This window comes from Lampris incognitus, chromosome 16 (genome assembly GCF_029633865.1).
Source record: "Lampris incognitus isolate fLamInc1 chromosome 16, fLamInc1.hap2, whole genome shotgun sequence".
Taxonomy (NCBI): Eukaryota; Metazoa; Chordata; class Actinopteri; order Lampriformes; family Lampridae; genus Lampris; species Lampris incognitus.
Genome location: NC_079226.1, coordinates 34,630,077 through 34,657,127, shown reverse-complemented (window position 1 = coordinate 34,657,127; position 27,051 = coordinate 34,630,077). Strand labels below are relative to the sequence as shown.

At 42.7% G+C, this 27,051-nt stretch overlaps 1 protein-coding gene across 1 annotated transcript in view; it reads left to right on the top strand.

Annotated features, from left to right (window-relative positions):
* The window catches only part of nsd2 (nuclear receptor binding SET domain protein 2), a 47,295-nt gene that overhangs the window by 7,126 nt on the left and 13,118 nt on the right, over positions 1-27,051 (top strand). Inside the window, exons 5-14 of the mRNA XM_056295435.1 lie at positions 5,551-5,663; positions 11,512-11,610; positions 12,257-12,364; positions 13,032-13,133; positions 13,352-13,478; positions 15,368-15,568; positions 16,590-16,769; positions 17,092-17,248; positions 17,633-17,835; positions 18,547-18,650. Of these exons, the coding sequence (XP_056151410.1) occupies positions 5,551-5,663; positions 11,512-11,610; positions 12,257-12,364; positions 13,032-13,133; positions 13,352-13,478; positions 15,368-15,568; positions 16,590-16,769; positions 17,092-17,248; positions 17,633-17,835; positions 18,547-18,650 (1,394 nt within the window). The remainder of the gene's footprint in view (positions 1-5,550; positions 5,664-11,511; positions 11,611-12,256; positions 12,365-13,031; positions 13,134-13,351; positions 13,479-15,367; positions 15,569-16,589; positions 16,770-17,091; positions 17,249-17,632; positions 17,836-18,546; positions 18,651-27,051) is intronic.

The window sequence follows — 27,051 nt, the reverse complement described above, 5'->3', positions numbered from 1 at the left end:
ACCGTGGTACAACAAGATCAGGGAAAACCCCTGTGAGAAAGAAATTACACTTATGTAAGTCAGTGGAAAGAGATTTTTGTTTTAGATGTTTGTAGAGATGCGCCTCTTCAGCCAAAACTTGACTCATCATCATCATTGGCAGGCACTCGAAGCGAGTATGACTGTCCTTTCCGTTAGGTTGTCTACTTGTGAGTCTTCAGATGGCTATAGAGGCTGATCCACGATCTACATACTTTGGTGCAGTGTGGACAGGGAAAAGTGGTGGTGATTGAGCCTTTTTCTCTCCTTGCGGTGCTGTCACTTCTTCTCTGCGGCACAGGTGAATTCCATTTCATGACATGTAGCTCCTTCCTGCATGGAGTTCTTCCAGGAGTGCCTATCCAGTGCAATGTGTTCCCAGTTGCTCGATGTGATGTTGAATTTCTTTAGACTGGTCGTGATATTGTCCTTGAAACGGTTATTTTGCCTGCCAGGAGCTTGCTGACCTTCCTTCGGTTGGAAGTACAAGATCTGTTTGGGGAGACGTGTGTTGGACATGCGGATGACATGGCCTGTCCATCAGAGTTGGTGCTGCATTATTGTGGTGGTGGTGGTGATGCTAGTGATGTTGGTTTCTTCCAGAACACTGATGATGGTATGTCTGTCTTTCCAGCTGATCCTCAGGCTCTTTCATAAGGATCTTTGGTGGTATTGTTCCAGGGCTCTCAGGTGCCTGCTGTAGGTGGTCCCTGACTCTACTCCATACAGCTGGGTGAGGAGAACAACAGCTCTGTAGACCAGGAGTTTCGTTTGGGCATTTAGGTCTCAGTCTTCAAAGACTCTTTTCCTGAGTCTGGTGTAAGCACCACTGGCACAACTCAGGCGATGGTTGACCTCAGAGTCGATGTCAGCTTTTGAGGAGAGAAGGCTGCCGAGGTAGGGGATGTGATCAACGTTTTCAATAATTTTGTTGTCCACTTTTATTGTCGGCTGGGTAGATGGCTATTTGGGTGGAAGTTGATATAGGAGCTGGGTCTTCTTTATGTTTAATGCTATACCCAGGGCTCTGTATGCTTTTGTTGCCAAGCATTGTGACTGACATGCCGTCATGTAGAAGCCTCAATATTCTGATGTATTTGTCAGGGCAGCCATATCTTGATGGTATACACCACAGAGCCAGGTGGTCTACTGAGTCAAAGGCCTTTGTCAGGTCTATGAAAGCCATGTACAAAGGCTGCCATTGTTTACGGCATTTTTCCTGGAGTTGGCGTGCTGTAAATATCATATCTGCTGTACCTCTGGATGGGCGGAAACCACACTGAGATTCTGGGAATACTTCCTTGGCCAGTGGTATCAGTTGGTTTGCAAGGACGCGAGCGAGGACTTTGCTTGTTGTTGACAGGAGTGAGATGCCCCTGTAGTTTCCACATTCTGCCTTGTCCCCTTTCTTGAATATGGCCACTATTAGAGCATCCTTGAGCTCCAACAGAAGTTCTTCTTTTTCCCAGACCTTGAGGAGGAGGGCGTGGATGTGGTACAGGAGCTCTGGTCCGCCTTCCTTTTAGATCTCAGCTGGGATGCCATCTGGACCGGCAGCCTTGTTCTTCTTAAGGCTCCTGATGGCATCTAGAACCTCTGTCATGGTGGGAGGTTCCCCAATGTCTTCTCTGATGGGACTCTTGGGAATGTGGCTGGCAATGTCTGGTTCAGCTGTGCTATTGTGGTTGAGCAGTTCCTGAAAGTTCTCCTTCCATCGGGTGTTAATGGACTCGTCCTTCAGCAGCTCTTGCCTGTCCTTTGAGCGCGGGGGATTTAAGCCACGGTTGCTTGGACCATAGATGGCCTTAGTAGTGCTGAAAAGGCCTCTGATGTCACCTGAGTCTGCCAGTCGATTTCCAGAGCCTTTTCTGCCCACCAAGAGTTCTTAAGCTCCCTCTCCCATCGCTTGACATCCGCCTTGGCTCTGGAGTGAGCCAATCTTTTAGCCTTGCAGGTTACATCATTTTGCCAGGCACGAAAGGCTTTCCTTTTCTTGGAGATGAGCTGTTCTATCTCTGTCATTCTCATCAAACCAGTCCGGGTGTTTTCTGAGCTTGTACCCAAGGGTGGTTTTGCAGGTGTCGAGGATGGTGGACTTGAGCAGGCTCCAGTGCTTCGCATAGTCGTTGGGATATTCCTGTTGGAGGATTTCCCCAAGAGAGGCCTGAAGTCGCTGCTGGGTGGCAGTTTCATTCAGGCTTTCAAGGTTCAGTCTTGGCCGGATCTGCTTCTTTTGAACCCTCCTCTTCCTCTTGAGTTTGATGGACATTGTGGAGCGGATGAGGCGATCATGTGTCCTTCAGTCATCTGCATTGATCATTAACGTCATGATGGTCCCTGGTTCGTACAATGACATAGTCAAGGTGATGCTACTGTTTGGAGCAGGGGTGTTTCCAAGATGCCTTAAATTTGTTTTTCTGGCGAAACAGAGTGTTAGTGATGGTGAGGTCGTACTGAGCACATTTGTTAAGAATAGAACTCCATTGGAGTTGATGTTCCCGATGCCTTCCTTTCCTATAGTGCCCTTCCAGAGGTGTTGATCCCAGCTGACCCTGGCGGTGAAGTCTCCTAGAAGAATAATCTTATCCTCCTTGGGGATTCTTGACAATGTCTCGTCTAAGCAGATATAGGTCTCTTACTTCTTCAGAGTCTAAAGTAGGGGCATAGGCAGTCACAACTGTTGCCATCTGGTTGTTGGTAAGCACCAGACGGATGGTCATGAGATGCTCACTGTTCCCCACAGGAAGTTCAGACAGGTGGCTGATGATCTGGTTCCTGATGGCAAATCCAACACCATGGATCCTGGGCTCATCAGCAGCTTTTCCTTTCCAGAGGAAAGTGCAGCCACCCTTCTCCTTCAGTTGTCCTTTGTCTGCCCGTCGGGTTTCAGAAAGGGCAGCTATGTCAATCTGGCATCTCTTCAGTTCTCTAATGATAGCTTGTTTGCAGTCATGTGATTCTGATGACGCGTGAGATTCAGATGGAGGGCCGGAAGTGAAAAGCAGAATGGACGAGATGGAGCTAGTTTAGCCCGAACTGTGCTACTTAAGACGATATTATGAGAGAAAGGTATAAACAGAAAGTAAGATATGTTGGACATGATCCTTGTGTTATGAAGAGTGGGTGATTATTTATTTATTTTTCTTATTTATTGACGTATTTTTATTTATTTATTTATTTTATGAAGTGGTCACTGCACACACGCGCGTTATCCAACTCCGCTCCTTCAGACCGCAGACAACGGTTTGCAAACCATTTTTTCTGCCGTTTTCGGTCAGTTTCTTGCATTTTTTCCCCCTCATGAACAACAACTTTTGGTACTCAATAAAAACTTGTGGTTTCTCAGTTAATGACGCCAAACATAGGCATTTCAAAAGTTTGTGATAGTGCTTCCTATGTAGAAAATAACTTCTTGCCCTCCATCTGTAGTTCGTGACGTCATATGCAAACAACCTATAAGCGCGGTTCTCCTCTCTGGTCTGTCACAGTTTGCACTATCCATCAGTGTGCGCACATTCCAGTCTCCAAAGTTCATGTTTCTGTGTTTCTGGCCACATGTGGTGATCCCTCTGGATGTGGTAATCCAGTCAGGAGGTTTGAGGCAGGCTATTTTTAGGGCACCTTTTCTAGCCCCTTCCCCAGGTGGGGTGAGCAGAGTGGATCCTAAAGAGGGCTGCTCAGTTGTGGGTGCAGCTACCGAAGGGTTCTTTCTACCTTGTTCCAAGAGCCCAGCAACTGAATCTAGCACCCACCACCGGATGTGCCGGCTCATGACAAGGGGCTTCTAGATCTCACAATCCTGCTCCTGTCACCACTTGCCGGTCGCCATAGGACTTAATCTGGGATGTTAGGGTGGATTCACTTTATGGAGGACGCCCCTGCATGACTTTGTTTAATGTGGGGAGACAGTGCACAGACAGCCACCACATGGTCCTTGACAGATCTGGGTCAGGATCCAGTGGCATGGAGTCCAAGATTACAGGGGACCCATTTCTGCTACAGCCTTCATCCGCCTCCCCAGCCGTTGTGATGCTTCCCTAAAGTCAGCCATCATCCTGCACCTGTTCCACTGTTGAGGTCTTGGTTGGATTGCTCTTTGTCAGGGACCTCCCCCTTGACCTTACCGCCATCGGGGACCCTACCAGGAGTATAGCTCCAGGCGGCATTGCTCTCAGGATCTCAGGACCACGTAAGCTTCTCCACCACAGTAGAGAAGAAAATTTCCACCGGTGTGGAAAAATAGCTGGTGAAACCTCTAAGCGTGCTCACAAACACAGTTGCTTTTTCTTTTCTTTTTTTCCTTTCTTAAACCATAGCTGAAATGGTAACTGAATTGGTCCTCTGTAAACACTCAAAATAGGTCCTGTTAGGTCCTGTTATTAATAGGTACCTTTGATAAAGTGGAATTAGTTAGCCCAAAAAAGGATTGCTACAACTATAGTTCTATTAAATTTCTTCTCTTTTTGTAGTTGACAAAGCTAAGACAATAAGGAGAAAGAAGTCTTCATCTAATGAAGAGCCAAGAACTGATTCTGCAGGTGATTGACTTTTCTTTTTTTTTAGTTTCTTTTCAAATTTCTTTTTAGCTTTTACTGAGACCAACAAGTCAAGCTTTACCCTAGTAATTCAAATTTAGAATCTTGCTATGTTTTGGGCCTCTTATGGAATTGATAGATATTTAAGTTTCAGGGTGGTAATTTTCTAAGCCAAGTACTTGTCACATCATATGTTAACATGTCTAAACTGGTAGTTTAATCCAACATTAATAAAATGTACTTCAGCATAGGTAGCAGAATTAATAGCATTTGTTTTTGTTGGCAACAAGCTAATTGGGCCGCTGTGCTGCTTACAGGCGGCACAGTGTCCCAGTGGTTAGCATTGTTGGCTCACAGCAAGAAGGTCCTGGGTTTGAACCCCAGGCCGTCCTAGGTCCTTTCAGTGTGGCGTTTGTATGTTCTCCCTGTGTCTACATGGGTTTCCTCCGGGTGCTCCGGTTTCCTCCCACCATGAAAAAGACTTTCATGTTAGGGTTAATACTCCTGCTTGTGCCCCTGACCAAGGCAATGGAAAGAAAACTGGAGTTGGTTCCCGGGTGCTGCAGCTGCCCACTGCTCCTATACAATAGGATGTGTTAAATGCAGAGAACAAATTCGTTGTAAGAATACAATGACAAAATAAAGTGGCTTTCTTTCTCTCTTCTTCTAATACTTTACTGCTGGAGTTACCCCTTGGTATAAAAAGGAAAACTAACAGGATACTTTTCTGATGACTATGGTTCCAAATCAGTCTCATCCCCCAAAATATAATATGTTGCAATGATGCCCTGGTGTAAATGTTTTGAGGGCCAGCACAGTGAATAATATATCACATTCACCTGTTAATATACTGCTGCCTAAAAGCAAAGTTTACAGAAATTAAAAGTGGCAAAGTTTTCCTGTACATATACATGTCCTCTCATTCCAGGACAAGCCCCTTTAAAACCAGTTGTAGGATCATGAGCTGTTTTAACCTTTAACATTTCTTCTTCTTTAGTCAAGAGGATACGGAAAAAGTCCTCCAAAAGACCACTAATTGACGCTACAACTGAGAAGAATCAACAGCCTAAAAAGAAGCGCAAAATAGGCAAAGATGCTGAGAAACAAAAGGTGAGGTTGTATTGGATATAATGGACCATGTGCAACAACTTTCCATTAAGTTTCTCTTATGTTTCTTGTGCATTCCCTTACGCACTTCTTGCTAGAACAAATTTGACATGTGAATCACAAAATGATTTTAAATGTGCCTATCTTCTTACAGTCTTGAAATCTGTATCCAATTTTTTTTTCCTTCATTTTAAGTGAATGCCAGGAAACCATCAGTTAACGCCAGTGTCCGGGTAGCGTAGCGGTCAATTCTGTTGCCTACCAACACAGGGATCACCGGTTCGAATCCCCGTGTTGCCTCTGGCTTGGTCAGGCGTCCTTACAGACACAATTGGCCGTGTCTGTGGGTGGGAAGCCGGATGTGTATATGTGTCCTGGTTGCTGCACTAGCGCCTCCTCTGGTCGGTCGGGTTGCCTGTTTGGGGGGGAGAGAGAACTGGGGGGAATAGCGTGATCCTCCTACGTGCTATGTCCCCCTGGCGAAAATCCTCACTGTCAGGTGAAAAGAAGCGGCTGGCGAGGTCACATGTGTGCATGTGGTCTGCAGCCCTCCCCGGATCAGCAGAGTGGGTGGAGCAGCAACCGCGATGGCTTGGAGAGGGGGGTGATTGGCCACGTACAATTGGGGAGAAAAGGGGGGGGGAAACAAAAAAATGTTAACGCCTCAAAATGCCTGCATAAGTTCAGCTGACTTTTAGTGTTACATTTTGTGGAATCTGACCAAATGATCAGGTGCTACCTTAGCATCAACACATGCTGCCATAAACAAGCATTTAAATAGAAAAAAGCTGGAAATAAAAATTCAGAAATTAAAGTGCTTTCAGAACTGAAAAAAGAAACTTATGTTGATAGTTTTTATACCAAAACATTAAGTTTCACCTGTTTTGCAAGAGCACATTGTGTCAAGACTTTTATGTATGTATATCAGATGGGGATGTGTTTTTCCATTTTCCTCCTGTTTGCCCCTTCACTATCGATATGCAAAGGATTTTTGAAGAACGGACCCAAAGCAGAGTAATTCTTTTCCAGAGAGTGGTCTCATTGCTTTGCAGTTAATCTGAACAACCAAAGTGTTTCTGCATCAATTTAGATATTTACATATTCATCTCAAAATACATCGAGACTCCAGATGGTGGCGAAAATGGTTGCCAATGCAACTAACTTTTTAATTTTGCGACATTTTTTTTCTGCCAGTCGCCAATGGCCACCATTACCCACAAGCAAAAAGAAAGAAAGAAATGGCCATACGTTTTGTTTGCGTACTGGACTCTCATCTCCTCTTACGCCTGCGTCTACCTGACCTAACGCATGAACTCTGTACGGTTTCCACCACATAAACTCTGCACACTTGTCCTGTGGTGGTTGACGCGTCAGCTGTATAGATGAACAGAAACAGTGGTTGAAGATAGTTTATCGGGTTAAAAATCTGAAGTGTTAACATTATTAACGGTGGTTAATTTAGTTCGATGTAGTTTAGTTTGATGGAGTTGAATTTATAAGTTGGATGTAGTTAACTGCGTAGTTAGCCAACATTAGCCAGCTGGCAAGAAAATGAAATGCGCAAACAAAAAATATCAGACTTTTTCTCACTCCCTGCCCGTCCAAATCCAGCCTCCTCTACATCAGATGCCGATGATGTCGAGACCAACTTGACTAGTGAAAGTTCTCATGTGACGTTTGAGTCATCCTAGCCCAATTCGATCAGTTTGCAGTCCTTTACAGATGATGATAACCAAGCACAGCGAATGGAAGTCTTCCTCTCCTGTCCCTGTAGCTCCCATCCCTACAAGACAGTTTAAATCAAGAGTTCGCCTGGTCACGTTATGAAACGGGGAAAATTTACTGCACATTTTGTGCTCATGTAGGACAAGAGATTGCTGGTAAAACAGAGTTCATTACCGGTTCGAGTCATTTTAAAAAAGAAACCGTGAAGAAGCATGGTAACATAAAAAAACACAAGAACACCAGGGATTGTGTCATTGCTTGGTCTGCTCCTCGTGCCGCCCCAATGGTGAAAGCAGTGCAACGTGCTAGTGATAAAGTCGCAGAAAAAGAGATGAGGGGATTGAAAATAACATTCAATGCAGCCTACATGATTGCAGTGGAAGAAATACCATTCACAAAGTTTAGCTGTCAGATTCTGTTGATGAAGAAGAATGGCATGGATATGCAAAGACATATGATAATGATACAGCATGTGCAGAGTTTGTAGGTTGCATTGCAGATGAACTGAAAAGCAGTGTGCTGGAGGAGGCTTTAAAGGCAAATTACATCTCTTATAACTGAGTGTGGAACAGCTGTCTCTGGAAAAGATGATGTTATTGTATACTGTAGGCACTTATCTGATGGAACAGCTGTGACCCGTCTAGTAGGGTTGGCCGAACTTGATCACAATCATGCAGAAGGAACCCTAAATACTATCAAGTCACAGCTTGAAAATGCAGATCCACCAATCCAAACTGGTGGGTACACAAAATGAGTGCTTTTGGAACGGATGGTGCAGGCATTAACGTGGGCGCAACAGGGGGAATAGGGACACGTTTCAGAGGTGATATAGGTGAACATGTCCTGTCCTTCTACTGTCTACCTCATCGTCTGGAACTGGCAATGCTAATCACTCAAAGGTCAGTGCCAATGATTAAGAAAGTATATGACCTTTTGCAGCTTGTGTGGAAAACACTTCAATCCTAAAAACAAGCGAGAACTGAATGCAATAGGTGCAGAATTGGGCTGTACAGTACAAAACCCTTTGGTTGTTAAAATTCAGCACTGGGTGCTACACATTTATCGGGCACTCTCCGTTTTCCTTCAGTCAAATTATGCAACAGTGCAGGGGCTATACACTGCTGTGTATCACCACATGGAGCACCTTGCAGCCACATCCAAAAACACTGCATAAAGGGAAGGGCCAAGCACATTGTGCTGCAAATGGAAAGCCTGTCTTGTTGCCTTCTGTCACTTTTTGCATGATCTTTTTTCAGAGGTCTCAAAACTCAGCCTCACACTTCAGAGAAATTCTCTGATCCTCCCACAAGCGGTTGCAGCTGTTGAGAGTTGTCTGAAGATGGTTAAAAAGTTGAAGGTAAAGCCACTGAGAGAAGGGAAGCTCCAGGAATTCTGACAGCACATAGGGAAAGATTCTGAAGGTACAGAGAAGCAGGAAGTCCTGCCAGTAAGCAAGAGGCGGAGAGCTGCAAGTAAGGGCCCCCGAAGTCATGGTTCATTCACAAATGATTTGAATGCAGTCATTGATAAAAACATTGATGTTACTGTTAAAGAACTAGAGAGAAGATTTGGAAACATGCTGATAAATGTTACAGAGAAAGGACATTCAAAGGGATCAGAGGTCATCAGGTCCTTTTCAGTGTTCTGTCATGATGCATGGCCAGAAGATGTTGTTACCTATGGTAAGGAGCAGACTGACACATTAGTGAACTGGTACAGAAAGCTCTTGACAAACAATGGATGTGATGTTACAGCTGTCCAAAGGGAATGGAGAATGCTGAAAACATCAGTGAAAGGTCAGTTCATTGGCCGTGTCTGCGAGAAGGAAAGCCGGATGTGGGTATGTGCCCTGGTCGCTGCACTAGCGGTCGGTCAGGGCGCCTGTTCAGGGGGGAGGGGGAACTGGGGGGGAATAGCATGATCTTCCCACGTGCTACGTCCCCTCTGGGAAAACTCACTGTCAGGTGAAAAGAAGCGGCTGGCGACTCCACATGTATCGGAGGAGACGTGGTAGTCAGCAGCCCTCCCCGGATCGACGGAGGGGCTGGAGCAGCGACTGTGATGACTCGGAAGATTGGGGTAATTGGCCAATACAATTGGGGAGAAAAGGGGAAGAAGGAAAAAAAGGTCAGTTCATGGATAAGACATACACCGAGTTATGGAAAGTGATGCTAAGGAAGGAACCGTTCTACACAGATTTTATGAACATTCTTCACTTAGTCGAAATTATGCAGGTGCTTCCCATATGTGCAGCTCAGTGCGAAAGAGGATTCTCAACGCAGAATAGAATCAAGTCAAAGTGCGCAGTTCCCTAAGTGTTACAACACTGTGACCCGTCTAGACTTGGTGAGGATCAGTACTGAGGTCCCCTCACTTGAGCAGTTTGACCCAGAGCCCAGTGTGAAGCGCCGGTTGTCTGCAAGCAAAAGAAGGCGCAGACATGACTACACTGGTTGGCCAAGTGACACTGGCATGATGGTGGTGGGAAATACGGACTCTGAGTCTGAATAAGCAGGAAACAATTAATCGTACATAGTTGAATAAAAAAGTGGAAAAAAAATAGATAAATAAAAGAAGACTGGACATTTAGCAATTTATAGTGATATGATTGCAGTGTATTAAACAATGCACATTTGTGCATGTAAAGAATACATTGTGTAGACCAGCATTTCTCAAACCTCTCTCCTGGAGGACCACTTGTCCTGCATGTTTTAGATCTCTCCCTGCTCCAACACAACTTAATAGCACAACTTAATAACAAGCTGATCATTTAAATCAGCTGTGTTGGGGCAGGGAGAGATCTAAACATGCAGGACAAGTGGTCTTCCAGGAGTCGTTTGGGAACCGCTGGTGTAAACTATGGAAGGCAGAGCAAACAAAAGCAGGCAGTACAGAGGGGAAAGAAAGGGCAGTGTGAGGCAGCCCTTTAACAATGTAGCATATGACATCACTATATGTTGGCTCCTGAAATTTTCATGTGGCTCCTAAATATTTTGGGTTTAGGGCTCCTAGATATTTGTTTGTTTATTTATTTATTTTTACTTGGAGAAATCTTTTTTTTTCTTTTTTTTTATCCCCCCCCCCCTTTTCTTCCCAATTGTATCCGGCCAATTACCCCACTCTTCCGAGCCTTCCTGGTCACTGCTCCACCCCCTCTGCCGATCCGGGGAGGGCTGCAGACTACCACATGCCTCCTCTGATACATGTGGAGTCGCCAGCCGCTTCTTTTCACCTGACAGCGAGGAGTTTTGCCAGGGGGACATAGCGCGTGGGAGGATCACGCTGTTCCCCCCCAAACAGACGCCCCAGAGGAGGTGCTAGTGCAGCGACCAGGACACATACCCACAGCCACCTTCCCACCTGCAGACACAGGCAATTGTGTCTGTAGGGGACGCCCGACCAAGCTGGAGGTAACACGGGGATTCAAACCAGCAATCCCCGTGTTGGTAGGCAATGGAACTGAAATAATGTAAATGTGATAACTATGCAACAGGTCTGTCATTTTATACTCATTTATTCCTAAATGTTTTTTTTTAATTATTTTTATTTCCCCTAGTGTTAAAACTAGTCGTTCCATACATAAGATTTATAAACTTTTAATAAAGGAAAGATGCGACTGAGCAACAGGACTATTGTACGTATTAGTATAAGACACTTGTGGACTGATTTTGAGTTTTGATCTTACTCATGTAGTTCTTCATTTAACACATGGACTTTCAGATACATTTGAATATACTTTCGCTACATAAAAGATTATAAATCGTGGAAACGTCTCAATATCTGATTATTTACAATTAACTGTGCAGCCTTAATGACAATACTTCTTGCATAGTTCTTGTGTACGAACAGTTGTTGCATGAGGCCTAAATTCCAGTAGTCACTATTTTGTCTCAATTTTCTCTCAAAAATTAGATATTTACCATCAAAAAAGATTAATAGTAAAGGACTTTAGCATTAAAGTAAAACAGGTAGAATTAATGAGGCCATTAGTTAACTAAAGAGTCTACAAAACAGTATTTTATGATGTAATCCAATTTTTTCTAAATAAAAAGAATTATTACTAGTTGTTATAAAACCTCATGCTTTTTATCTTGTCCATGTTCTGAGTGATATTTTCCCTTCCCAGGCCCTAATATCAGAGGAAATCAAGGCCACAAAGCCCAAAAGAAATAAGAAAAGTGACAAAGAGGTCAAAGAAACCAAGAAGCATCTGAAGACGTCAAAAGTACCCCTTTCCGGTAAACTGCCACTTGACTTTTTAATTTAGTTTACTGTATTTGTGTAGCAATAAACTGAAGATGAAAATATGGGGTGGGTTAGCCCAGGGAAGGTGTACAAATTCGTCTTAGACAATGGCTAAATGCCAGGGGTGGAGGATTAAGAAGAGTAAATGTTCCAGCTGTTATTACCTGCTTTTTGTGGTGGTGGTGGGGGATAATTGAAGTTTTCCACTGGAGTTGGTGGAGTGAAGGATTTTGCACCCTATTCATAATCATACTTTTTTTTAAACACCAAGTATTATATTAGGACATGCAAAATGTTTCCATGCCAGGGTTTAGTGTAAGAAAAACTATCTGCACTATTTTTTATATTTAATATTAATCCTACTGCTCACAAATCTGCATGTATTCCATACTTAACCTTCAACAGAATTTCCCCACTGAGGATCAATAGAATATTAAAAAAAATGCTATTTTAGAATGAGTGACGTATATGCCATTGGCCTCTTGGATATATATTTACTAGCTGTTGCAGTTCCCTTCGTTATCTTGCTCCAGGCCCGTGATGCACACACTAAATCACACTTATTCTATCATGGCTCCTCATGCAACTTGGTAACTATGTTCCTTAAATGCTCAGTATCTGCGGAGGACAAAGTCCTTGAGAAGCCTCAGAGGAAGCGGAAACGAAACAGTGACACCCAGGGCACACTCTCAAAGGCCAAGAAGAGGCGTTCCTCTCCTTGTCCTGAACCGGAGGTGAGAGGACAAAATGTCATGAGAGTCATTTGAACAGGAATAGCGTGTCAAGTAACTACTGACAGATCATTTTTTGCCCTGGTGCTTCTTTATTGTTGATGTTATCAATGCCCAACTGTGCTTTTTGATACAAGGATAAGACGACACTTTCCATACCTGCTTCGACTGTTTGATTTAGGAACCAATGTTGTTACTTACGATCTTGGACAGCAGGGTCTTACTATTTCTGAATATCAACAACTCTAAACAATAGAACCAAGACACTTTATTTTTGTGTTGTTGGCCCTATGAAATATTGTTCGCTTTAGTGGGCCATTACACTACTTGTTTAGTGACACCGTCCCCAGGGTTGTACATGCTGTGTGCATTATGATGTACACAACCAAGTGGAAAACATGGCTAACTTAAATCTCAGAAATGCGTAAAACGGTTCAGAAGTGGGTGGATTATCCATTTCAAGTATCATTTATAATAGATTACTAACCTAGTTGTGTGTGTGGGGGGGGGGGGCTGTGATGGACTGGGGGCCTGTCCAGGGTGTCCCCCCACTTGCTGTCCAATGACTGCTGGGATAGGCTCCAGCGACCCTGAGAGCAGGATAAGCGGTTTGGATAATGGATAATAATCATAGAGACCGAAGAATTACTGAACATTGTGTATTCTGCAGGGCTCTGGGAGTGAGGGACGCCCAGATTCTCCAAGTGACAGTTTGGATGGAACCAAGAAGGGAGAACGAAACAGCGGCACTAAGAAGGATTTTATCTGCCAGGTGAGTTGATGTCAAAAGTTATTTCCCTTGCGGACTTGTGAGATGGGGTGGTGGGTGGGGATTAAGCCAGTTATCACTCTTGTCCTTTTGAATTGAAGATTCCAGTTTCCACGCTTTCCCAGTGTCATTACCTACCTGCCTTTCTGATGTTCTGACCACATCCTCCTGGCAATGTGTGAATGTCCTGGAGTGGTCTGACCTGCCTTTGTATCCTGTAGGTGTGTGAGCGGGCTGGTGAGGACCTGGTGGCTTGTGAGGGTCAGTGTTGTGGGATGTTCCACCTCCAATGTCTGGGTTTAGCCCTCAAGCCCCTGGACAAGTTGCTGTGTCAGGAGTGCAACACGGGTGAGGAGCACTACATTTTCCCAAAGGTGTTAGGTTGTCATGGCAACCAATGAGCGATCCCTTTATCGAGTCATTTGCTGTTTCCATCCATCTTAAGAGTAAATTTCAAGTGAATATTTAAATGTCGCAAAACATTATGCGAATTAAGCTGTGTTTCCATTCAGATCTGTTGAAGTGAATAAAACCCTGCATGTCCTGTGTCATATGGCCACACTTCCACACCCACAAGAAAGATGGACACCTGTTTGTATCTGACAAGTTTCTATTGATGACCATATTTAATACGGTGCATGTTAAATCACTATCAAGCACTTAATCATTTTCCACATTACACTACTGTTTCCCATCTAATATGGCTGTTGTCATTTTTCATATATATCCAAGGATTTTGTTTCCTTCCTCCATCCACCTATATCTGTTACCATCCACCATTCTCTACATGAAGATGAAGAAATGGCTGATAATGTGATTAAACTTTTTTTTTAATTGGCAAATGCAGTTCAATTGCAGTTTTATCTTTTCTTTCTTTCTTTCTTTCTTTTTTTTTAAATTAAGTTTGTCCACTTAGAGCAGGCATAAAAACTTTAATGCAGGCATCCGGGTGGCGTGGCGGTCTATTTCGTTGCCTACCAACACGGGGATCGCCAGTTTGAATCCCCGTGTTGCCTCCAGCTTGGTCAGGTGTCCCTACAGACACAATTGGCCATGTCTGCGGGTGGGAAGCCAGACGTGGGTACGTGTCCTGGTTGCTGCACTAGTGCGTCCTCTGGTCGGTCGGGGCGCCCGTTCGGGGGGAGCGGGAACTGGGGAGAATAACGTGATCCTCCCACGTGCTACGTCCCCCTGGCGAAACTCCTGACTGTCAGGTGAAAAGAAGCGGCTGGGGACTCCACATGCATCAGAGGAGACATGTGGTAGTCTGCAGCCCTCCCCGGATCAGCAGAGGCGGGTGGAGCAGCGACCGGGACGGCTTGGAAGAGTGGATAATTGGCCGGATACAACTGGGGAGAAAAGGAGGGGGGGGGGGTCCGAAACAAAAAAAAACTTTCATGCGAATTTTGTTAATTTTTGTCAGTTTTTGCAATATTTCCATCAAGCTTTTTTATTCCAAATGAAAGTTTGCCTGAAAACACTTGGCTAGAAATGCAGTTATTGACTCCATAGCTTTTACATTCAAGCCATTTATTTAACTGTTATCCAAAGTGAATAACAATGATTACAAAAGGAGAATAAACTTCATTTCTCTGACCACCCACTACACCAACCACAAGCTACCACAAATCAGGATGGAAAAATTGATCAATGCCCTTTTTAAAGTAATCGTTAGACCAGAGAACAGTCATGCAATGGCAAAAGAGCTCAAAAAAGGGAAGTAAAAGCCAGGAGAGGACCCCACTGAGAATTAAATGCTACCTGTAAAAAACAGGTTATAGTCCCTGTTGTAATTGTGGTGGTAATTGATAGAAATCAGTCATAGCTCAAATCTAAACAAAAACCCTGGCCTTGTTTCTGCATGTTTGTGATCTGTGTTTTTATGTCCTTTATTTGTTATTTGTCCTTTCGACTCAACAGTACTTTGTGTTTAGTGGCAACAGTAATATTCAGCTCTATACAGATTGCTTTCCTACTTGTGCAATTGTTAATTCTTGCCATCAGTCATAAATTCCCTACTAAAAAACTTGGGTAGCTTTTTGTACATGGACAATCTTTCAGATATATCTAAGACATGTTTTTTTACTCTATTTGTTGTGTTCTCATGTTGAGCATCCCACCCAGTAAGATTTCTGTTACGTGTGAGCTCACTTGGATTAACAGTCGTAGTTATTATTGGTTACTCATCTGACCATTCTGTTCCTCACAACTCCCTCCTCCTATTTCTCGTCTCCCAGGGGTCCACTCGTGTTTCACCTGCAAGCAGTCTGAGGGAGATGTACGGCGCTGCCATGTCCAGCACTGTGGCAAGTTCTACCACGAGGCGTGCGTCCGCCTCAGCACCCTCACCGTGTTTGACAACAAGGGCTTCCGCTGTCCGCTCCACACCTGCCTCAGCTGCCACAACAGCTACAGATCCAACCCCAAGTCCACCAAGGGTGAGAGACTCTGCAATGGCTTTAGTGTTTCCTGAAGAATGTCATTGTTATTAATGTAGCATGGGGGAGTTTAGCGCTCCAAGAGCCTGGTTCACTACTAAACGCAGTCCAGACTTTGTTCGAGTCTGTATTACTGTGTCGAATCACAGCCAAATGACTGCAAAGGAAATGACAGCATTGTAAGCAGCAAAAGCTTCCCATGTTTGCTTGTTTTCACCAGCGGGTGGGGGGATAATTACAGCTTTGAGACCCGAGTTTTTTTCCTGAAAACAGTCCAAGATCATTACTAGTTGTTGTTTCTGCAAAAGGATGATTAACTACTAACTCCATGCAGCTAAATAACCATGAAGGAAATGGTAGCATCATAAACAGTAGCAGCTTCAAATATGGAATCTTCAGTGTTTTTCGGTTCAAACACAGGGTGTTCCTATTCAGGTCTATAAAACAGAATAATTGAGTTGAATTGAATAAACTGGATTTTATAGTTTGAGAATTCCAAGAAGAAAAGTCTTGACAAAGTAAGTGAAGGGAATAAACTGTTCATTTCTGATGTTTCAGAGACTGGAACTCAGTGATGACACTTTTCTCAACTTACAATTCTGTCCTTTGCTGATGACATAACTCTCACTGTTTTCCAACATAGAGGAGGGTATTATGGAAATTGTGAAGTAACAATATTTGTTGAGAATCAAGGCTACTCCATTAATCAAGTATATAAAGATTGCTATACTTCCTCTCAAGAGGAAACTGTTTCAGGCAGTCTTAGTCTTAAAATAACTTGCATTGGAAAAGCAATGTATCACAATGCGTATTGCACCTACAATATGTAGCATAAATAGTTCACATTTATTTTAGTATTGTGCATCCCTCTTTTGAATTGCTTGACTGTTTCAGAACAGTGCATGACGTTTGACAAACCACAGAATCATATGAATCATCATTTGTTTCTGAATTGGGGGAGGGGGGGCAGTTACTTGTTATCCAAATTGTTCTCTCTCTTGCCCCCCCCCATGGGTTGCAGGTAAAATGATGCGTTGTCTGCGCTGCCCGGTGGCATACCACATTGGTGACCTCTGCGTTGCCGCAGGCAGTGAGATGATCACCAATACTGCCATCATCTGCACCAACCACTTCAATGCCAAGAAGGGCTACAGCCACCACAGCCATGTCAACGTCAGCTGGTGCTTTGTCTGCTCCAAAGGTGCGCCACTACTAATAAATCGTTTTGACATATTTAATGTATGCACCGACCATAATACTTCTTCGCTGGTATAAATGAGCCAGGTTTTATGTTTCCAGATATGATTTTTCTCAAGGTTTAAATAACCAACCTGCTGCTTTTGCTATTTATGCATTTCTAAACTACACATTTTCCCCCTTGTATAAAAGGATACCATTTTAAATCATGGCTTGTATACCCATTTAAACTACAGATTATTTAATTGTAAATTCTTTTATGTTGTTCCTGCCTACCTATGATTGTTCCTACTGGCAGGTTAACTTGGATGTTTGTTGTTTTTCAGGTGGTCAGCTCTTGTGCTGCGAGTCCTGCCCAGCAGCCTTTCACCCCGATTGCCTGAACATTGCCATGCCTGATGGAAGCTGGTTCTGCAATGACTGTCGGGCTGGGAAAAAGCCCAGATACAAAGACATCATTTGGGTCAAACTAGGCACCTACAGGTCAGGCGAATCGACAAAATGGGAGGCCCTCTCTATTTACAGAACACACTTGTTTCCCTTGCTTCAACTAACTATTTTCTTGGAGTCCTCCTTTGAAAATGAGGCAGCAATGACTTTTTATTCCCTTTTTTTCTCCATACACCAATGGCTAATGCATGCGAATATTCACCACGCATTCTTCCAACCACTAAAGTTTTTAACATTCAATGCCATTTCCAGGCAAATTATGGTTACCTGCTTAACAGGCTCTTAAGCAGTCAAATCTAGTAGACAATCTAACTAAAATCAAAATACAATCATACATATTTTTGTGTGGTGCCAATGTCCTCACATATGTCTGGTGCTAATATCCTAGTGTAAGTCATTAGGTCCTTGTCTCCTCAGATGGTGGCCAGCAGAAATCCAGAACCCAAGGAGCATCCCCACCAACATCCAGCACCTGCGACACGAGATCGGAGAGTTCCCTGTCTTCTTCTTCGGCTCCAAGGACTACTTCTGGACCCACCAGGGCCGCGTCTTCCCTTATATGGAGGGCGACCGGGGCAGCAAGTACCAGAAGACAGCAATTGGGAAAGTCTTCAAGAATGGTAAAGATCTTCTACACAGAGCTCCATAGGGCTGTTGTGTATGAGAGGGAAGCACTTAAAGATTTTTGGTTTTTCATTCTGCATGGGTCCACCAACAAAAAGTGGAAAAATACCACTCTCACTAGAGAAATCAATTTTTCAGATTTTCCCCTGTCAAACAGATTAATAAGTATTGTCTTAACCTAAGGTCATCTTTCCTACCAGCCTACAACACTTTGTAACCACAGTTGAGGCCTTGAGGTGATCTGTTCAACCATCAATGTTTGGTCTGCATTGGGTTTCCATTGTTTTACAGGACAAGCGCATTAAATAGTGGAAAGAATATGGGTTTCTTTTTCTTTTTTTTTCTTTTTTTGGCCTGTTATAGCCCGTTACTTAAAACTGCACATTAAAAATAATAGAAGGGCAACTGCCACATCACACAAATGGGGATATTTGTTTGAAAATTAAGCTTTATATTTGGAAAATATCTTCTGTCTGTGTGGTTAAGTCTAGTTAATCATGCTACCTGGGCCTTGTGGGCATACATCATGTTAAACTGTAAAAAATAAAATAAAATCTTCAAATGCAATCCAGAGATTAATGTCCAGGGATGGTATACAGTTTAAAAATGGGTAAATGTGTTGGAATCCTGCATTTGGGGATGTTTTTTCCTCTTTCTTGGGTTAAAGAAAGAACGAATTTGACCTATGACGGTCTTGGGTTTCACAGCTCTGTTGGAGGCTGAGGCTCGGTTCAAGGAGATCAAAATGAAGCGGGAGGCCAAGGAGGCGCAGGAGAACAACCGAAAACCTCCCCCCTATAAATTCATCAAGGTCTGGAATCATCCTCAGAAACAAACACACATGTACACCACAACAGTATGCTGCCATGTGCTCTCACAAGCTTTTCAATTTCAGACTACTTATCATTCAAGTGAGATTTTTGCCGAAATATGATATCCCTGTAGCATAGGCAGAAATCACAGTGTTTGGGGCGCCCCAGTGGCTCACCTGGTAGAGCGCGTACCACATAAGGCTGAGTTCTTACCGCAGCGGCCTGGATTCAAATCCGGCCTGGGCCCTTTGCTGCATGTCATCTCTCTCTTGACTATCACTGTTATAAAGGTGGAAAATGCCAAAAAATAATCTTTAAAAGAAAAGAAGAAAGAACTGTGAGTGGGCAAAGAGAAAATCAGGTGGGCCTAGCCCGTCCAAGACCAATCATATTCAATAGCTTGTGAAATGCATATGTTAACCAAAATAGGTCATTACAGCTATACTTTCCCGAATGCACCACAGTTTAATCATATAAGCCTTCTACATCATCAGAGATAATGTTACAGGCACCAAGATGAACATTAACGGGATCGCACAGCCTGGCACGGCGGCCACATATTCACACACACACACACACACACAGCTGACAGACACAAAAGCGTCATTAATCAAGCCTATGGATAGAGGTACACTGCCGCTACCATGCTCAGTAACGTTAAAGAGGACATTTGAGTGGCACAGAGGCCACATAAAGCCCACATGCAGCACACGCACACAGCAACATCAGCATAAAATCCAATTTTACACCCAACAAAAACTATACCCAATAAACAATAATATTGAAATAGGGTACTACAGTCTGACATTGTAAATTAGCTTACTTTTGGTAATTACAGCAGGAGACGATGGGGCATGGTATTTAACACTGAGAATATTTCATTATAGTCCAACGATTCAGTCAGTTCTCTTTCAAAGGAAGGCAGTGACAAAGTGACAATGTCATCATTGATGCCCTGATAACCAATTTTTATGCAACTCACAGTTGAAAAGAGTCTTTCAACAGTACAGCTGCTGACGGGGAAAGGGCTGAATTAAAAGCCATGTACTTGTCATTACTACTTGGCACCAGAAACTGGCGCAGGAGTAGGGGGTCTGAGTTGAGAATGATGGCTGAACTTGAGCTGAATTCTTGCACGGGCTGTACACTGAGTGAAAGAGGAAGGGCTTATAAAGTCAAATTTATTTGTATAGCCCAATATCACAAATTTGCCTCAGGGGACTTTACAGCAACACAACATCCTGTCCTTAGACCCTCGCATCGGTTAAGGAACAACTCCCTAAAAAAAAACATTTAACAGGGAGAAAACATATAAACCCCAATTCCAACGAAGTTGGGACGTTGTGTAAAACGTAAATAAAAACAGAACACAATGATTTGCAAATCCTTTTCGACTATATTCAATTGAATTCACTACAAAGACAAGATATTTAATGTTCAAACTGATAAACTTTATTGTTTTTGTGCAAATATTCACTCATTTTGAATTTGATGCCTGCAACACGTTCAAAAAAAGCTGGGGCAGGGGCATGTTTACCACTGTGTCACATCACCTTTCCTTTTAACAACACTCAGTAAGCGTTTGGGAACTGAGGAAACTAATTGTTGAAGCTTTGTAGGTGGAATTCTTTCCCATTCTTGCTTGATGTACGACTTCAGTTGCTTAACAGTCCGGGGTCTCCGTTGTCGTATTTTGCGCTTCATAATGCGCCACACATTTTCAATGGGAGACAGGTCTGGACTGCAGGTAGGCCAGTCTAGTACCTGCACTCTTTTACTACGAAGCCACGCTGTTGTAACATGTGCAGAATGTGGCTTGGCATTGTCTTGCTGCAATAAGAAGGGACGTCCCTGAAAAAGACGTCGCTTGGATGGCAGCATATGTTGCTCCAAAACCTGTATGTACCTTTCAGCATTAATGGTGCCTTCACAGATGTGCAAGCTACCCATGCCATGGGCACTAACACACCCCCATACCATCACAGATGCTGGCTTTTGAACTTTGCGCTGATAACAATCTGGATGGTCCTTTTCCTCTTTAGCCCGGAGGACACGACGTCCATGATTTCCAAAAACAATCTGAAATGTGGACTTGTGAGACCACAGCACACTTGTCCACTTTGCGTCAGTCCATCTCAGATGAGCTCGGGCCCAGAGAAGCCGGCGGCGTTTCTGGGTGTTGTTGATATATGGCTTTAGCTTTGCATGGTAGAGTTTTAACTTGCACTTGTAGATGTAGCGACGAACTGTGTTAACTGACAATGGTTTTCCGAAGTGTTCCTGAGCCCACGTGGTAACATCCTTTACAGAATGATGTCGGTTTTTAATGCAGTGCTGCCTGCGGGGTCGAAGGTCACCGGCATTCATTGTTGGTTTTCGGCCTTGTCGCTTCCTTGCAGAGATTTCTCTGGATTCTCTGAATCTTTTGATGATATTATGGACTGGAGATGATGAAATCCCTAAATTCCTTGCAATTGCACGTTGAGAAATGTTGTTCTTAAACTGTTGGACTATTTGCTCACGCAGTTGTTCACAAGTGGTGAACCTCGCCCCATCCTTGATTGTGAACGACTGAGCCTTTCGGGGATGCTCCTTTTATACCCAATCATGACACTCACCTGTTTCCAATTAACCTGTTCACCTGTGTAATGTTCCAAACAGGTGTTTTTTTAGCATTCCTCAACTTTCCCAGTCTTTTGTTGCCCCTGTCCCAGCTTCTTTGGAACATGTTGCAGGCATCAAATTCAAAATGAGTGAATATTTGCAAAAAACAATTAAGTTCATCAGTTTGAACATTAAATATCTTGTCTTTGTAGTGTATTCAATTGAATACAGGTCAAAAATGATTTGTAAATCATTGTATTCTGTTTTTATTCACGTTTTACACAACGTCCCAACTTCATTGGAATTGTGGTTTTTAGAAAGAAACCTCAGGGAGAGCAACAGAGGAGGGATCTCCCAAGACAGACAACGTGCAATAGATATTGTGTGTACACAGTTTACAGAATACAACATTGAAAGAGATTAACATAATTTTTTTTTTAAGTTTTGATTTTTGGCCCCTTTTTCTCCCCAATTGTATCTGGCCAATTACCCCACTCTTCCGAGCCTTCCTGGTCACTGCTCCACCCCCTCTGCCGATCTGGGGAGGGCTGTGGAGTCGCCAGCCGCTTCTTTTCACCTGACAGTGAGGAATTATGCCAGGGGGACATAGCACATGGGTGGATCACGCTATTCCCCCCAGTTCCTCCTCCCCCCTGAACAGGCGCCCCTGACTGATCAGAAGAGGCACTAGTGCAGCGACCAGGACACATTATTAAGTTTTTCTGGTGTAATATACACTCTCATTAGCCAATTATATTGCAGGAGTTTTAGCCGTGTATTAGCTGTCTGTGTTTGGGCTACCTCACATACACTGCTCCATTGTTCCGGTGTCAATTCTTCCTGTAAGTCAACTTTCCATGCGTTAAGTTTAGAGTCTGAGGATTCTGAAGTATACGCTAATAAAATGTCATAGAATTCAGATAGATACCCTTCCCAAAGGGGTTTTTGATTAGAACTTTCTCCAATAAAGACAAAGGAGGGACCACCATGGATTGATTTTGATTAGCTCCAATAAAGCTCCTGAGCTGTAAATATTTGAAAAAGTGCTAAGGAGGGATATTATATTTAATGACAAGTTCCTCAAAAATTAAGACTCATCCTGAGCTCCAAAGATATCTTTGAACCATCCTACCCCATCAACCCGTATTTTAAAGCCCCAGTCAGCTTTATCTGGCACAAAATGATTATTACCCCAAATTGGACTAAAGCAAGAGAGGGAAGACGTTATCTTCAAGTATTTTTTTAACCTCATACCATACACTTATCATGTTTTTGACTATAGGGTTGGGTGTTATCTTTTTGAGCTTTTTGGGGTTATCCGAGTAGATATATGTGGGAAGTGGTGGCTTTAAAGAGTACGACTCAGTATCTTTCCATGCTGGAGAGTTTTCTGCTGTGTAGTAAAACATCAATATTCTTAATTGAGCTGCCCAGTAATACTACAGCATGTGGGTACATTTTAACCCTCCTCTATCATAAGGTAAAAATAAAAGGGATGAATGTAGTCTGGGGCGTCTATTATTCCATAAAATATTACTAAATAATTTCTTCATTCTAGAAAAGAAGATTGGTGGAGGTGGCAAGGGGATATTCTGAAGCAAGTATAGTAGCTTGGGGAGTATATTCACTTTGAGTATATTCTACTGATTAGAGAAATTGGGGGTTTTGACCATCTGTTAGAAATAAATGCTATAATAGGATTGTAGTTGGAATCTACAACATTTTTGAATTTGGGAACAATCTGGATTCCTAAATAAGTAAAAGTATTTACTGCTCTAAAATAACCAACATGTTCGGGTGGTTTAGACCTCTCTTCTGAGTTAAGGAGCATTATGGAGGATTTTGAGTTGTTTATTTTGCAACCAGAGATAGCCAAATTCTTTTATCACATCCAAATGAGCTGGAACAGAATCTCCCAATTTCCTTAGGAATAGTATCATGTCGTCTGCATAAAGAGCTATGTGATGTTCAGATCATCCTGTACTTATGCCCATAATCATTGTGTGCTCTCTCACAGCAATTGTAAATGGTTCGATCGTGATTATAAATAAAAAAGGAGACAGAGGGCATCCTTGTCTGCAACCTCTACTAATTCTTATCAGTTTTGATATGTTATTGGTAATTACTTCTGCACAAGGGTCATTGTATAAAAGTTTTACCCATTTACAAAAATGCCGAGAAAGCTGTATCTGATGCCCCCTTTTGGGCATGTAGAATGTTCTCGACCCTTCTAACGTTGTGACGACCCACAATGAACCCATTTTGATCTTCCTTTATGATTCCTGGTCACAGATGTTCCAGCCTCTTTGCCAAGATTTTACAAAGTATCTTCAAGTCTGAATTTAAGAGACTGATGGGGCACATATTTTCACATTTATCATTTGATTTTCCAGGTTTTAGAAGGAGTTTAATCAGGGCCCCTCTCAGGGAAGGTGGGAGTATCTCTTTTTGAACAGATTCTGAAAACATTTCCAAAAGGAGTGTTTTTAGTTTGATTCGAATTTTTTTTATATATATCAATGGGCTGACCGTCCGGTCCTACTTATTTTCCAGATTTCATATTCATTATTGCCTCAGAGATCTCCCCTATGACAAATTCTTCCCCCAACTTCAAACTTTCCTCCTCCAAGGTTTTTGGAATATTGAGGTTGTTTAGGAATATGTTTTAGTCTAGTTGTCTTTGGTCTGTTTCAGTACTGTACAATCTTTCATAATAATCCCTAAATGACTCATTTATTTCAATAGGCTCTCTTGATGCCCCCCCCCCCATCATTTTTTAACAGTGATTGTTCTCTCGATTTGAAGTTGTTTAATGCACCACGCCAGACTCCGATCGGGTTTCTCCCCTTGATCAAAGATGTTGTGTTTGAGTTTTAGTAGATTTCTGCTACTTTAGAGGCTGAAATTTTGTTATATTGTGCTCTAATAGTAAAAGATCTTGATGTAATTTAAGACAGGGATTCTTTTTTTTTATTAGATTTATTTCTGGTTTTTCCCTTTTTCTCCCAATTTAGTGGCCAATCGATCCCTATTTTTGTTCAAACACCCACCCTTATACTGCATGCGTTCGCCAACTGCATCTCTCCAGCCGGCAGTCTCGAAGGAGACGCCTCGCCACTTTCGTGACAAGGCGAATCCAGGCCGAACCACTGCTTTTTCCGACACAGACGCATTCATGTGACGAACACAAGTCGACCCCCCCCCTCCTGAAGAAAGCGTTGCCAATTATTGCTGCTTTGTCAAGTCCGGCCATAGTCGGATCTGACGAGACTGGGGCGCGAACCCCAGTCCCCAGTGGGCAACTGCATCGACAAAAAGCCGATGCTTAGACCGCTACACCACCGCGGACAGGACAGGGATTCTTAAAGTATTTGTGCTCCATGGTCTTAATTTTTGACTCCAGTAATATTCATACTTGTGAAATTAATAATCTCATCCCTAACTTTAGCTTTAGAAGGTTCCCATCTGGTGCTTGCAGATGTTTCAGAAGTGTTAACTGCAAAATATAAATCAGTTTTCCAAGAAAAAAAAAATTCTGGGTCCTGTAACCATTTTTGTTGAAATTTCCATCTAGGTGGATCATGTAGAAGCCCTGGATCTGTATAAATTAGGCTATTTGGGTCATAATCTGAAATCAAATTACTATCATAATTACAATATAATTACATAATTACATATCTTTGCATGTCAAACTTGCCAAAATCGATACGGGAATATGATTTGTGGGTATTTGAGAAACCTGAATACATTGACACTTCAGGGTTCCTATCCCTTCATATGTCTCTTAAATTTAACTCTTCAGCAAATTGGTGCATAATTTCCCTACTTTTATTATGAGTCTTGTCAACATGTGATCATCTATCTTTATTAGGGCCTAAGAGTTGACAAATTGAAAAATAGTAAATGACCGAAAAAATTTGGGTCATCCTTATTTGGTGCATAAATGTTAACCAAATTAAGACATTCTGTAAAAACAGTACCCTGAATTATCAGGTATCTGCCCATTGTATTTGCAATTACCTTTGTATCATTCAGTGGGATGGAATTGCAGATAAATCATAACATTACATTACATTACAGTCATTTAGCCGACGCTTTTATCCAAAGCGACTTACAATAAGTGCATGTAATGTAGGAAATCAGGAGAACAACTAGTCATCAGAGGTCATAAGCGCATCTAAACAAGCATCTAAGAACAAAACCAGTGCTAAAGTAAAAGTGCAAGAAAGAGTTGGTTTTTTTTAAATGAGTGAATACAATAAGTGCTAAGAACAAGTAACAGGGTAGTAGTTCTTAAAGAGGTGAGTTTTCAACCTGCGCCGAAAGATGGGCAGCGACTCCGCTGTCCTGACATCAGTGGGGAGTTCATTCCACCACTGTGGGGCCAGGACAGAGTTGTGACCGGGTCGATCGGCAGCAAGGGCCTCTGAGCGATGGGGCAACCAGGCATCCCAAGGCAGCAGAGCGAAGTGGTCGGGCGGGGGTACTACTTGCTTCGGTAGTAAAAGGTGCTGCAAATACTTCCCCTTGCCACCTCCTCCTAATCTTAATATCTTCTTTCACTGCTAAGTGTGTTTGTTGAAGAAAATTAAATTTTGGACTGTATATTTTTTTAACCTCCCCATCACTTGTTTGACCTTTTTTGGTCTTTTGCAACCCTCTGCAATTCCTAGAAGTAAATTTAACTTCTAGTCTACTGGTCATAACTACTAATTCCTAATGGATTTCTCGTGTAAAAATTCAGAAACGTACCTTTAATTTTAAAAAAAAGAAGTAACAAATACAAATGCTTCTAATTGCATCAAACCCAATATATATAAACCCCAAAGCCCTGAAACCGGGCTTCCTCACCCCCCCACCCTGTTGGAACATTCCAGTAAAGCTGAAGACTACTCCACAAACTGTGAAGCGTAGTCAAATATTGCCACCCACCCTATCTCCCTAAACATAATGTCTCCCACCTTTAATTAAGGAAAGCAAACCTCCCCAAAAACAAGTTGGCCTATTGAGCAACATGTTATCAAGTACGAACAGCTAATGCCCTTGAAGGCCTCTAAATAAATAAGTTTGTCCACATACAAAATCCCCCCTCTTACCCCTCCGTTTTTTTCCTTTTTTTAAATTTTTTTATATATATATGTTACTGCCCATATGTAGACATAAAAAAGGAGAGGACTTGAAACAGGATTCGATTCAAAATGTTAGAGAGCATAGACAGCTAATGCCCTTTAAAACCTCCAAAATTTGTTCATCCTCATAAGGGACAGACAAAAGAGAAGAGAGGAAAAAGGAGAGGACTAGAAATAGGACTCAGTTCAATCGAGCATGAAATCACTGCATTCCTTCTGTATTTGGCAGATCTGTCCAGCTTTCAGAATGACACGGAACTTTAAAAAAAAAACAGGCGCATGTTGCATCATGGAATACTTGGAAGATAGTGCAAAAGCAAAATAATTACGAACATTTATAAAGTGGCAACTTAAGAATGAGTAGCGAGACCTGAGACAAATTCTTCAAGAAATAGTGAGTAAAAGCCCAAGGGTCGATAGAGTACAACAATCTGGACTAAGCTGAATCTATTCATGGCTGAGGGAGATGGACTTAGAATTCTTCTTCTTTCAGCTTGTTCCCTGTTTCCGAGGCATCGCCACAGCAGATTTTATAGTTTCCATTGGTACCCTGTGAGGGCACCGCACAGACGGTGGTCTTGTCAAGTCGCATAATGATTTGGCAAAATTTTATGTCGGATGCCCTTCCTGACACAACCACTAACCCTTTGGACAGGGGCACAGGTAA